This window comes from Danio rerio, chromosome 15 (assembly GCF_052040795.2).
Source record: "Danio rerio strain M-AB ecotype USA chromosome 15, GRCz13ab, whole genome shotgun sequence".
Classification (NCBI taxonomy): Eukaryota; Metazoa; Chordata; class Actinopteri; order Cypriniformes; family Danionidae; genus Danio; species Danio rerio.
The window spans coordinates 31,265,186-31,278,792 of record NC_141035.1 but is presented as its reverse complement, the minus strand read 5'-3'; the positions used below and the strand labels follow the sequence as shown (position 1 = coordinate 31,278,792).

Genomic DNA, 13,607 nt, shown 5'->3' with positions numbered 1-13,607 from the left:
CTAAAAACCGAGGTTCTGCCTAGCCGAAGACAAGGAAAGAACTGTACAAAGTCTGAGTAATCATCAACAAGCAACACAACTGGATTCTGACAGCGAACTGCACCTGTATGGCAGGGTATGTGATTGTACAGTTTTACATGTCTGCAGTTTAATTCACCATTACTGTTTTTGCTGAAATCATTGCTGCAATCAAAAATGAGTAACGTGTATGATTCAGCGAAGTGTGAACTTACCTGATATAACATGAGAACTGCATAGTCCAGCATTTTTAAATAGGTCCTTACTCCATTCAGCTCTTATAATGGCTGTTAGCCCAATACATCTGCGGCTGGCATTAAAAGCAGTGTGGTGTACGGTAAAATTTTAGTTTTCTATTTTTGGATTTTGACTTTCTAATTTGGCATCCTACCACACAACACTACATGTTTGCTATTGCAGCCGGTCTTTTTTTTTTTTTCAACCGGTATGCATGGTTGAACCTGTGTGACATCACGTAGGTTGGTAATTCCTATATAGAGCAGACCACAACGAAATGTGTCGAAGGACCCCAAAAAGTTTATTAATAGTTGTAGGCGCAAATATTAAACCTCAATTTATCAATCTCTGACTGAACACATGCATGCAAATACTCACAGAAATGCTCTGCAAATAGGACAGACCACAATGAAAATGTGTCAGGGGAGCACAAAAAGTTTGTAGATGGTTCATTAGATGTTATGGAGATGCATTCCCACTGCAGAATCATCCCAATCCATCTGATACACAGGTGTCAAACTCAGTTCCAAAAGGGCCGCAGCTCTGCACAGTTTAGTTCCAACCCTAATTAAACACACCTGATCAAACTAATTGAGTCCTTCAGGCTTGTTTGAAACCTATAGGTAAGTGTGTTGGAGCAGGGTTGAAACTAAACTGTGCAGGGCTTCGGCCCTCCAGGAATTGAGTTTGACACCCCAGATCTAACATCATAATTAGGTCATCCGGTGAAATTGTATTTATATCGCAAAATAAAAAGTATTGCAATACTAGATTTTCCAATATTGTGCAGCCCTAGTAGTTATTATTAATATTAAATATATATTGTTATTGACTGAATGTTATCATCATTATCATCCTCATCACAGTTTTACTCTGCTCTCTGTTGCTGCATTTTGCTGTGCAGAAAAGCACCACCGAGTGGCCAAGAGCAGTACTGCAGTATGATGTAATGCTTAGTGTCGTGGCTGTTGGGATTGTTTCCTGTGCCCTGGGATCCGTATTTTTAGGCCCTTATTTATCTTTATTATTATTATGTATTGCCATTGGAAATGTTATATTTCTAACCAAGTTAGTATTGTTAAACACAATATATTGGACTCTCCTGCTTTTAATGGCTGCAGAAGACTTTTTGAAGTGAAATGAACTCACTCAAGGTGAAATTTAAGTGTCGCTAGGATTTTTTAAATCATATATTAACATAAACAAGTCTCATCTAATTTATGTGTTTATTTGTTTAATGAAAAAAAATACCATTTGTTGCTGACATGGCATAAAATAAAATATGATATAATATGATAACCAAGTGAGGGATGCCAATAATGATATCTGGCATTATGTCATGTAAAATGTTTTAAAAATCTTTTCAGGCTTTCACTAAAAACTAATAGCACCCCTCTGTGTATTTCTGTCCATTTTACTTTCTGTTTTCTGTCTATCTGGCAGTGTTTATTGGAAATCACTCCTTTGATGCATGTAAGACTAAGCAGTCTGTTCTACAGCAGTCCATTTTAACTTCACTAGGGGCCAATGGCTATTATCTTTCAATGCTCCCATCATAGTACCTGAGCCGACGGACTCTTATTAATATTATTCATTGGGGTTGACTCATCGCATAGCCAAAGCTTCCTCTAGACTGCTGATTCATACTGGAAACAGCACTGCAATGCTTAAAACACTCCCCCGATAGTCCCAAAATAACACTGGGAGCGAAGGTGTTTTAAGCCTTTTGCAAGTGATTTTGAATCTGCTTGTGGAAAATTTCACATGTAATTATCTGAAGCGATGTACAAAGGCAGTTAATGACAGCTGAATGTCTCAAATATGTGTATCAGTTCCTCCCAAAAAAAAAAAAAAAACTGTAGAGATGAACACGGGAGGTAGAGAAAGTGTTTGTAGAGTCGGTGTTTAATCTTTAACTAGCTGGCAGGTGCAGGTCAAGTAACCCAGCAGTGGCTGGTGGCAGCCGCCAGTGGTTGACTGTCTGATCATGAAGCCTAAGGGGGGTAAGAGTGCTGGTGAAATGGATATATAAAAACACGATATTGAGAGATAATTTGATGTGTGTGTGTGTATATGTATATACATATGGGCGAAGCAGTGGCGCAGTAGGTAGTGTTGTCGCCTCACAGCAAAAAGGTCGCTGGTTCGAGTCTCGGCTCAGTTGGCGTTTTAGTGTGGAGTTTGTATGTTCTCCCTGTGTTCGCGTCGGTTTCCTCCGGGTGCTCCGGTTTCCCTCACAATCCAAAGACATGCAGTACAGGTGAATTGGGTAGGCTAAATTGTTTGTAGTGTGTGAATGTGTGTGTGGTTGTTTCCCAGAGATGGGTTGCGGCTGGAAGGGCATCCGCTGTGTAAAAACTAGCTGGATGACTTGATGGTTCATTCCACTGTGGCGACCCCGGATTAATAAAGGGACTAAGCCGACAAGAAAATGAATGAATGAATATATATATATATATATATATATATATATATATATATATATATATATATATATATATATATATATATATATATATATATATATTTATATATATATATATTATTGCCTTATAGCTTAAACATAATTTATAAAGCACAGACACTATTAACGCATAATAATAGAGCTGTTCTGTGTCAGTTAAATCAGTTAACTGTTGATATTCAAAAGTTTTAACCCAACTGGTTGAGTTATTAATAAATAATCTAATAAAGGTTTAAAAACCTAAAGAATAACAAAGCACCAAAAATTGACCCCAACTGTATTAATTATTAATAACACTTTAGACCAGGGCAGTGGTGTAAAGGAACAAATCATAAATACTCAGATTACTGTAATTGAGTAGTTTTTTTTTCAGGAATTGTACTTTTCTAAGTAGTTTTAAAAATGTCTACTTTTACTGTCCCTTGAATACATTTTCAGGGCAGTATTGGTACTTTTACTCCACTACTTCCCTTCAACCTGCAGTCAATACTTTATTTTTTCTCGTCTATGGGGATTAGAAAAATCAGTCCTGTGATTCCTGTCCAATCAAATCTCACATAGAACATAAATTGCCTCATAACGAAAAACCTGAAGACATGGGCGATTTCTAATTGCAGCAAACTGTTTGGAAGCATTAAAAGTGTCCAAGAAGATGTCCAAAATCTTTACACGCAATGACCCAGAGACTGTTTAGATGCATATTACTGATGAGAAGATGATGGATGTTTACTGTATGCTAAACACCCAGCAGGCACAAGATGTCAATATGACGTCAGATTGACATTGTACCCCAACGGTGGGGGACGTTGCATTTTGTTTGGAAATTAAAATTGAGTTGACATCAATGTCCAACCTAAAATCAACCAAATATTAATGTCTAATGATGTTATAGCTTGATGTTGTGTGGATGTTACCACTATGACGTCTATCAGATGTTGGATTTTGGTTGCCAAACCTGACAAATAAATGTCAGTATCTGAGGTCAATATGGCGTTGGTTTAAGATGTTGGCTCGACGTTGGATTTTGGTCACTTTTTAACACAAACTAAAATCAACCAAATATCAATGTCACTTGCCGTCGTTATTGAACATCAAAATAACATTGCCCTTAGACACTAGCTAGACATTTAATTTTGGTCACCTGACATCACAACCTAAATTTAACCTAATATTAACGTCTTATGACATTGTGTGCCCGCTGGGCAATAACTACATGCACTACAGAATGTTACGGTTACACACATCCACAAATTACATGTAAACGCATCAGCTTTTTACAACATAATACTACTCTTGAGTACTTTTGAAAGGTTTACTTTTTACTCATACCTTTACTCTACTTTTACTACATTTTTAGGTATGTAATGTTTTTTTTTACTTAATTATGATTTTTTAGTACTCTTTCCACCACTGCTATAGACGAATTACCGGTTTCCGCGTGCAGCGAGGTTGCAGAAAAAAACAGGAACGCTAGCATTTACAGCGAGGAAATGACATCCGATGCTGTACAGAGTTTGTTGTTGTATTAGAGATTATAAGTTGTATTGATTACATATTATATATATATTATTTACATAATGCTTTCAGCATATTATAATGGCAAAATTAATCTTAAAGTGAGCGGCGTTCGTCTGACAGGTCCATTTGCTATATAGCACCCTATTAGATAAGATAAAATGGCCAAGCATCCAGCCCCAAATATACAACTATCTCACTGAAACTCCAAGTGATTTTACAAGAGAGAAGTTAAAGGCCTACAAGTCTTTGAATGCCAACAATGTTGTTCTGTGTGGTCATGTGCAAGAAATAATGTTCCATGATTACTAGATTCAACACTATGTAGTGCTAAAAACCGAGGTTCTGCCTAGCCAAAGACAAGGAAAGAACTGTACAAAGTCTGAGTAATCATCAACCAACAACACAACTGGATTCTGACAGCGAACTGCACCTGTATGGCAGGGTATGTGATTGTACAGTTTTACATGTCTGCAGTTTAATTCACCATTACTGTTTTTGCTGAAATCATTGCTGCAATCAAAAACGAGTAACGTGTATGATTCAGCAAAGCGTGAACTTACCTGATATAACATGAGAACTGCAGAGTCCAGCATTTTTAATTAGGTCCTCACTCCATTCAGCTCTTATGATGGCTGTTAGCCCAATACATCTGCGGTTGGCATTCAAAGCAGTGTGGTGTACGGTAAAATTTTAGTTTTCTATTTTTGGACCTTGACTTTCTAATTTGGCATCCTACCACACAACACTACATGTTTGCTACTGCAACCGGTCTTTTTTTGCAACTGGTATGCGCGGTTGAACCCGTATGACATCATGTGTGACGTAGATTGATAATTCCCCTATAAGGGTATGTGCTGAGCTAGTGTTTCTACCCAGTTAATGTGATTTATTTATTTATTTATTCAATTTTATACAGCTCTTTTAACAGCATCAATGTTGTGATATACTTAAAATGCAATTAGGTAATTAGACTTCAGCATTTAGTTGTTCAAGCGTAAGCTGAGATGAAAAGCCATTTATGAGTGCGCCCGTCAGGAACAGCAGCCGTGTTAAGAAAAAACACTGGAGTACAATACATTAATATATTTTAAAGACATGGTGCAGAAAAAAATAGTGCTTCTTGTACATTCTAAGACCAGCTGTATAGCGTATATTCTTAAGGCAGTGTAGATTGTTGATTTTTAAAGAAAACAGACCTTAAACCCACCAATTTTGTAACGGCTTACAGTTACCAGAAGCGTTTGACCCAGGCTGCGGACAAATTTGAAGTCCTTCTGCATATACCCTATAAAGGTTAAAATAACCCAACAAAGCAGGATATATATTTTAAATCAACCATTGGGTCAAATAAATTACTCAACATTTTTAGAGTGTAGTATCTTTATTAGTCAAATATTGATTGGAGTGTGTGTTTGACGCATTTCAGGGCTGGAATAGCTGTCCTGTCAAATTTAAATAAACTAAACTAAACTAATATTATCAAGCACAACATGGAAAGTTGATGACCCATTCAATAATAACACTTGAGAAGTCAACACATAGATCTCTTATCATTTATTCAGAATTCCTTTAAGTTACAAATGTGAACAATATATTTCCGACACACAAACACGACAGCAGTACTCCACACAAACCACAGCGCCAACCAAATTCAAATGAAAAAGGTTAAATATAAATAATGCTTTTATAATATGTTATACTAAAACGTCGAGTCATATCAAGCATTTCTTAATGACTGAATCCAGGCATTCACGAGTCGCACAATCACGAGTTCATTAATTAATAGCCGTCTCCAGACGCCGCCATCAGATCTGTTTCCTTTGAAAAACTGACGCTCAGTCCCTTGTGCTTTTTGAATCTTTTCAGACACGGTGTATGGCCATGTTTCCTAATTTGTGTTTCAGATTTACCTGATACGTCAAACCCTGAGGGCACGTCACTCAGGCCCGGAATAAATCTGACTAAGGAGAAAACGTCTATTTTAAGATTCTCCAATAAAACTTTCCGCTTGGTCTCGGCTCGGGGCATTATCTCGGTGAGTGATTCCTCCTTTCATGTTTTATTCCAGAACTGGCGCCCCTATGAAAGCACAATTAGATTTTTGATTAGCTACCGCAGGTGTTCCAGTCATGAGACTATGAGCTCTGATGGTAATGCTGAAGGAAGCGCTGAACGGAGGGCGAGAAAGAAACCATGTTGTCAAGCGATTGAACAGACGGATGAATGCATGTCATGACAATTACACTGATTAACGTATCCATGAGTCAATGTGAAATTTGGGACAGAAATGAGGAATATTGCGATGATTTTAATTAGGTTCAACGGAATCACCAGCTCGTAAGTTATTATGTTTATCTAAAGATGGCTTGTTTGGTTCCTATTCAGTTTTAATAACTGCCAGTTGCACCAGTGGAATAATTTCTCCAGTGTTTCAATATTCAGTCTGGTTAATAATTAAAAAAATAATAATAATGCCAATGATGGTCCTGCTAGGGCGTTTATACACTTAAAAAAACTAGTAGAGAATAGATGGAGGCAACTCTATGGTTTCTGGACCCCCTAGCATCCTCTGTGATCCAGCCTCTTAAAACTGTCCTGATCCAAAATTGGATTTGAGAATGTGAAAAGATCATATTAATATCTGTTCACTCCAAGGGTGCTTTCACATCTGTGGTTCGGCTCATTTGGTCATCAAATGTTACATTATAGCATTTTTCTGCCATTTTTGGGTCCTTTTCTCACCACCCTGCTGAAAAATCCAGCTTAAACCAGCCTAGGCTGGTTGGCTGGTTTTAGCTGGTCGACCAGGCTGGTATTGGAGGGGTTTTGGCCACTTCCAGGCTGGTTTCCAGCCATTTCCAGCCTGGTCTTAGCTGGTCAGGCTGAGAGATGACTAGCTAAAACCAGCTTGACCAGCCTAGCCAAGCTGGGAGTCCAGCTAAAACCAGCTATATCCAGCTTAAACCAGGCTGGTCAAGCTGGTTTTAGCTGGATTTGGCTTGTAATTTTCCAGCCTGACCAGCTAAGACTAGGCTGGAAATGGCTGGAAACCAGCCTGGAAATGTCCAAAACCCCTCTAAAACCAGGCTGGTCAACCAGCTAAAACCAGCCAACCAGCCTAAACTGGTTTGAGCTGGATTTTTCAGCAGGGCTGAATGCATATAAGACACTGATTACTTTGGTCCGAATCAGTTGAAAAGAACCAAAATGCAGTCATGTGACAAAATCCACATCTCTCATTGGCCAGATGTTACTGAACGTATTTCCTAAACTGCTTTTTGATTGGTCAGAATTAACGTGCGGGACAATGTCAATGGAACTCCCACAAGTGAACAAACCGGCAGACACAAAATGTGGCTTTTTAATATGGAAGGACGACTGCGCTGGCTGATTGTGTCCCTGGTCAAAGTATACTATATAGTTTGTATACATCACTTTAGACAAACTACACATTTCAAGAATGAAGTGCGGTTGTGGCTGGAAAATAATGTTTTAATGCATTGCAAACGGTGTTTCTCAACCACGTTCCTGGAGGACCACCAACACTTCATGTTTAAGATGTCTTCTTTGTCATACCCATTACAGGTCTTTCAGTCTCTGCTAATGAGCTGATGATCTGAATCAGGTGTGTTTGGTTAGGGAGACAGGCGCTGCGTCTCAATTCGCATACTTATATTACGCGCTAGAAGTATTTACTTTTTTGTGAAGGAAAAATATATACTTTTGAGTGTGTAACAGAAGAGTATGCAAACACTGGGACATACTTCCTCAGTAACAGATCGTTTTGTTGCTTAATTACTATGAGCCATTTCAATCATCCACACATCAGGCATGTCCAAACTCGGTCCTGGAGGCGGGTGTCCTGCAAAATTTAGTTCCAACCCCAATCAGACACACCTGGGCTAGCTAATGGAATTCTTACCAGGCTTTCTAGAAGCATCCTTGCAGGTGTGTTAAGGCAAGTTGGACCCACCTGGGTTAAGGAGACATGGAAAATGTGCAGAGCTGGTGGTCCTCCAGGAACGTGGTTCGAGAAACACTGCTTTACAAGATGGCAGTGCGATGTTTCTTTAGTTTCTCTTTTCCATCATACTTTTTGCACGTGAGAGTGCATCAAAACATATAATGACACATTTTTAGTGTTGTACCAAATCCCATGGGTTGCAAACAAAATCAAATTACAATCTGAATCTGTTTGTTCCACTCTCTCTTGTAAGCAAGAAAATGGCTTTATTTAATTGTAATCAATACATGTGGTCACATGAGACGCATTTAAAATGCATTTTAAGAGCAGGTGTAAATGGTAATGTGTCTCAGCTGACCACTTGAGATTGGATCACTGGAAATGCATCTTAGTGTCAGGAGTAAACAGGGCTTAAGATATGCGATGCTGTTATTTACTTGGTGGAATTCAAAAAGAATCAGCAAGGGAGTGAAAACAAAATGTACTCCATTCCCATTGACAATTCCACTCCAGGCTCCTAGTTTTCATAGATTTCATTGGGTCTCTGAGACTAAACTGTGTTTTACTAAGAATCATCATCAATCTAAAGTTGGCTTTCAATGTTGCAGCTTTTTTGTTGTTGTTGTTTTTTGCTGAACTTAAACATGTAGAATCAAGCCTGATATAAATGTGGATATGAGCTCTTAAGGGGGAAATGAATAAATAATAAATAATAATAAATAATACAGTGTCATTGCATATAGTCATTTTACATTCTTGTGGCCTATTAGATCATGACCTGGGGGACCTCTGCTATAGAGAACGGGCTGAAGACAGAGTCTGACTCCAGAACATGAAACATTCTGCAGGTGGCATTCGCTCAGGATGGGCTCAGGATGCCAGACCAATCACGTTATCAATAATGTGGCGATAACAAAACTTAGTGTAGTGGAAGCTCTGCCTACTGACATCACAGGTTTACTTGTCCGAAGACTAGACCACTGAACTTCTCTGACGCTAGACCATACCTTGTGGAAAAGTGCTGTGCTTTTCCATAAGCACCTCCTATTATAAGAGAGAGCATTGTCGTTTTACTTCTGCCAATCGACTAACTAACTTGGATCATATTTCTGTGCATGTTTAGTTTGAATTTAAATGTTATTTTTGTTTTTAAGTATTAGTAAGCAACGTATGGTTGTATAACGCCGTCATTTTCTGCATTTTTTATATGAATGCAGCATTTCCATCAAGAAATGTGCCCATGTGCTCCTTCTGTTAGGAGACATTACAGCTCCACAAACCAAGTGCAGTGTATTTTTGTGTGTATTAACAACCAGAACTAAAGTTCTTTACATCCATATTGCAAAATTAAAAAAGTGACACAAATCCCCCAGAACTCAAACCCACCACTGAGAACTGGCCAGTGCTTGGATGATGACTTTCAAAAATGACGCCAAGATACGCAGTGCAGACCGTCTCAGTCATAAATGCACATTCACACAGTAGGAGACTGATCAGTCCGTGGATTGCCATGAGTTTAGTAGTTTGTGTTGTAAACTTGCAGAGTGAAGGTTTCTCTGTGATTCTGAAAGACTTGTTGGACCAGAGAGCAGCCCGTTTTATGCAGTTCTTTGGAAGAAGAGGGGGGTGGGGCTTTTGGGAGCGGCCAATCATAGTTCACGTTGGTTTCAGATCCCAGGCATGCTCTCCCACCCCTTGGTTCCCAAAAGCTCTGTCACTTCTCCATGAGTGACAGCTGTATGATACGCTGCAGTTCCTCTTCTTCTCGTCTTTGGCGAAGCTCCGCCTCTTCCTGCTCTCGGGCAGACAGGGCCATGGCAAGACGGAGCTGCTCGTCGTAGCTGCACGGTGGTTTATTGGTAGGTGTGCTGCGAGGGCTCTCCACGGGACTGGCTTTGTGCTGTGGGGTTCTGGGTAATGGAGTAGAGAATAAGTGACTGAGACTTCTGCTATTCATTTAGTCATTTTGACTATAAAAATAAAACATCTACAAGGCAAACTATTTAGCCTGTGATTAGCTCCTGTGATAGTTGAATTATTTTCCTAAATATTCCTTAATTGTTGTTTAACAGCATTTTTACAAGATTCCTTTTTCTTTCAAAGAAAGTTTGATTTCTTTTATTTTGGCTAGAATAAAAACTAAAATGTGACATTGTTTTAAAAACAATTTTAGGGTCAACATTATTAGTCTCTTTTTTATTAGTATTTTCTATCTTATTGGCTACAGGACAAACGTTCGAGGTTACTAAAGTAACCCTTCGTTCCCCGAGGAGGGGAACGGAAGCACTATAAGTGGATTTGATTGTAAAATCCACGCATTGGGAGGTTCGGTTCAGAAGCTACTCGTCTGAAAGAGTATTGAACGGGCCAATTAAGAATGAATTGGCAGCGCAAGCCTGCGCAGGTGAGCGGCATAAGCAATCAACTGAGTATATAAGCTCACCTGGCGCCAGCAGACGCTATCCTTTTTAAGCTGAAGAGACTTTTAACAGTTAAGGGACAGTCATTATGGCGACGGAGTATAGTGCTTCCGTTCCCCTCCTCGGGGAACGAAGGGTTACTTTAGTAACCTCGAACGTTCCCCTTCGGGGGGAACTCCAGCACTATAAGTGGATTTGATTGTAAAATCCACGCATTGGGAGCCCATTGAAAGCGCCATAATGACTGCACCTTACCAACACCCACCATGAGAGAGCGGTCAGGCAAGCGTGACGCACCCAGATCACGAGAGGCGTGGTCCTCCAACGTGCCCTTGGCCCTAACTTATCCTACTTCAAAAGAAGTTTTACGGAATAGGTATCTTTTTTGGGAGTCGCTAGCGTCTAGATAATTCTAGGAATACACGACAGTACGTTGGGAAGCGTGCCATCCCAGTAGGGAGGACGCTGCGGAGACCATCCGCACCCAATAGGGGGAACAATGGAATTACATATGGACTAACCCTGAAAAGGGGGAGTGCGCATAAGAAGGTGGTTAGCAGATAGGGAAAGCACGGGTCCGCCCAGGGGGGGAACTTAACCGTGGCGGAAAAGCATATGGGGATCACCAGCGGGGATTGGTCATAGCAGGCACCTATACCCAAAACGCGGGCTGACCAGCGGGCAGACCTACTACGTAATGGGCCAGCAAGTGACTCCTCCGCTGAGTCAGTGCTGGGGGCCTCGGAGGAATCTGCAGGGCTCACCGAATGGGGAACTTTACTGACAGACAGGAGGGTGCACATCTCTCCGTGTTAGGGAAAAAAAGGCACCGCAAGCGTGTACAACACCTACCGAGTTGTTTCCTCAATCACCAAAGGTACCTAACACCCTTGAGGAAACCGGCTCCACTCGCAGATTATAAAATCTTGCAAATGTGTTGGGTGTCGCCCAGCCCGCAGCTCTACAAATGTCTGCTAAAGAGGCGCCACGCGCACACGCCCAAGAGGATGCAACGCTCCGAGTGGAGTGCGCATGCACTCCTGGGGGGCGCGGCTGGCCTCTGCTCAAATAACACAAGAAATGGCCTCCACAATCCAGTGGGATAAACGTTGTTTAGACACGGCACTTCCCTGCTGCCGTCCGCCATAACAGACAAAGAGCTGCTCAGAAGATCTAAAGTTCTGAGTACGGTCCACATAAATGCGCAGAGCGCGAACTGGACAAAGTAATGACAGGGCTGGGTCTGCCTCCTCCGGGGGCAGCGCTTGCAGGGTTACCACCTGATCTCTAAAAGGAGTGGTAGGAACTTTGGGCACATAACCCGGGCGGGGTCTCAGAATAACGTGAGAAAATCCCGGCCCGAATTCCAGGCACGAGTCACTGACCGAAAATGCCTCCAGGTCCCCGACCCTCTTAATGGAGGCCAACGCGACCAGCAGAGCTGTCTTCAGGGACAGAAATCTTAAAGATACTGTATCGAGTGGCTCGAAGGGATCAAATCGCAGGCTCGTAAGAACGAGGGCGAGATCCCAAGAGGGCGTGAGAGGGGGGCGAGTTGGATTAATTCGCCTAGCGCCTCTGAGGAACCGGATGATGAGGTTATGCTTTCCCACGGTGCTGCCAGCCACCGCGTCATGGTGAGCGGAGATGGCAGCAACGTAAACCTTGAGAGTGGAGGGCGACAGCCTGCTGTCCAGCTTCTCTTGAAGGAAAGAGAGCACAACACTGATCTGGCAAGATCGGGGGTCTTCTCTGCGAGAGACACACCACTCAGTGAATAGACTCCACTTCAGGGCGTAGGCGCGCCTCGTGGAGGGGGCTCTAGCCTGAGTGATGGTATCAACCACCGCGGGCGGCAGGTTACCTAAGTCTTCCTCGCGTCTATGGACCACACGTGGAGGTTCCAGAGATCGGGACGAGGGTGCCAGACGGTGCCTTGTCCCTGAGAAAGTAGGTCCTCTCTCAAAGGGATCTGCCAAGGGAGGGCCGTCGCGAGGAGGGAGAGCTCTGATATCCAGGTTCGGTTGGGCCAGAGGGGCGCAACTAACAAAACCTGCTCCTCGTCCTCCCTGACCTTGCACATTAACTGCGCGATCAGGCTCACTGGGGGAAACGCATACTTGCGTATGCCCCGAGGCCAGCTGTGGGCCAGTGCATCCGTGCCGAGAGAGCCCTCGGTCAGGGAATAAAACAACTGGCAATGAGCGTTCTCGGGGGAAGCAAACAGATCGATCTGGGCCTCCCCGAATCGCGCCCATATCAGCTGGACAGACTCGGGGTGGAGTCTCCATTCTCCAGAGTGAATCTGCTGCCGTGAGAGCACATCGGCTGCACGGTTGAGCATACCTGGGATGTGAATGGCGCGCAGCGACTTCAGCCGCGGGTGACTCCAGAGGAGCAGACGGCGGGCGAGCTGAGACATGCGGCGAGAGCGCATACCCCCCATGCGGTTGATATACGCCGCCGCCGCCGTACTGTCCGTCCTGACCAGCACGTGTTGCTGCCCCAGCACCGGAGAAAAACGGCGGAGAGCAAGGAACACTGCCAACAGCTCTAGGCGATTGATGTGCCAATGCAGCTGGGCACCTACCCACAGGCCCGCAGCTGCATGCCCGCGACACACGGCTCCCCAGCCTGTGCTGGAAGCATCTGTCGAAACAACAACATGACTGGACGCCTGTCCCAGAGGCACACCGGCCTGCAGGAACGAGGGGTCGTTCCAGGGGCTGAGGGTGCGGCGACACAGCGCAGTAACAGAGACTCGGTGTGTGCCCGCATGCCATGCGCGTCTCGGAACTCGATCTTGAAGCCAGTGCTGAAGTGGTCTCATATGGAGCAATCCGAGCGGCGTGACGGCCGCAGCGGAAGCCATATGCCCCAGGAGCCTCTGAAAATATTTCAGTGGGACCACTAACTTGCTGTCGAGCTCCCTCAGACAGTTCAGCAGCAGGCGAGCGCGCTCTCCGGAGAGGCGCGCTACCATGGT

At 42.8% G+C, this 13,607-nt stretch overlaps 1 protein-coding gene and 1 long non-coding RNA gene across 5 annotated transcripts in view; one reads left to right on the top strand and one right to left on the bottom strand.

The window, feature by feature from the left end:
- Positions 1 to 5,776: 5,776 nt before the first annotated feature.
- ankrd13b (ankyrin repeat domain 13B) overlaps positions 5,777 to 13,607 on the bottom strand; it is a 59,120-nt gene continuing 51,289 nt past the window's right edge. For 2 of the 4 annotated variants that reach the window (XR_015508745.1, XR_015508743.1), the window contains exons 15-16: positions 7,165 to 10,111; positions 5,777 to 7,110 (exon numbers count right to left, since the gene is read on the bottom strand). Coding sequence is in view for 1 of the 4 variants with exons in the window: in NM_001030229.2 (NP_001025400.2) it covers positions 9,916 to 10,111 (196 nt within the window). In the remaining 3 variants the exon portion in view is untranslated. Of the gene's footprint in view, positions 7,145 to 7,164; positions 10,112 to 13,607 lie in introns of those variants that run through there. The other 2 variants (XR_015508744.1, NM_001030229.2) reach the window with 2 other exon arrangements.
- The window catches only part of LOC147833700 (uncharacterized), a 41,784-nt gene continuing 34,172 nt past the window's right edge, over positions 5,996 to 13,607 (top strand). Inside the window, exon 1 of the long non-coding RNA XR_015509603.1 lies at positions 5,996 to 6,272. This is a non-coding gene — a long non-coding RNA (uncharacterized LOC147833700). The remainder of the gene's footprint in view (positions 6,273 to 13,607) is intronic.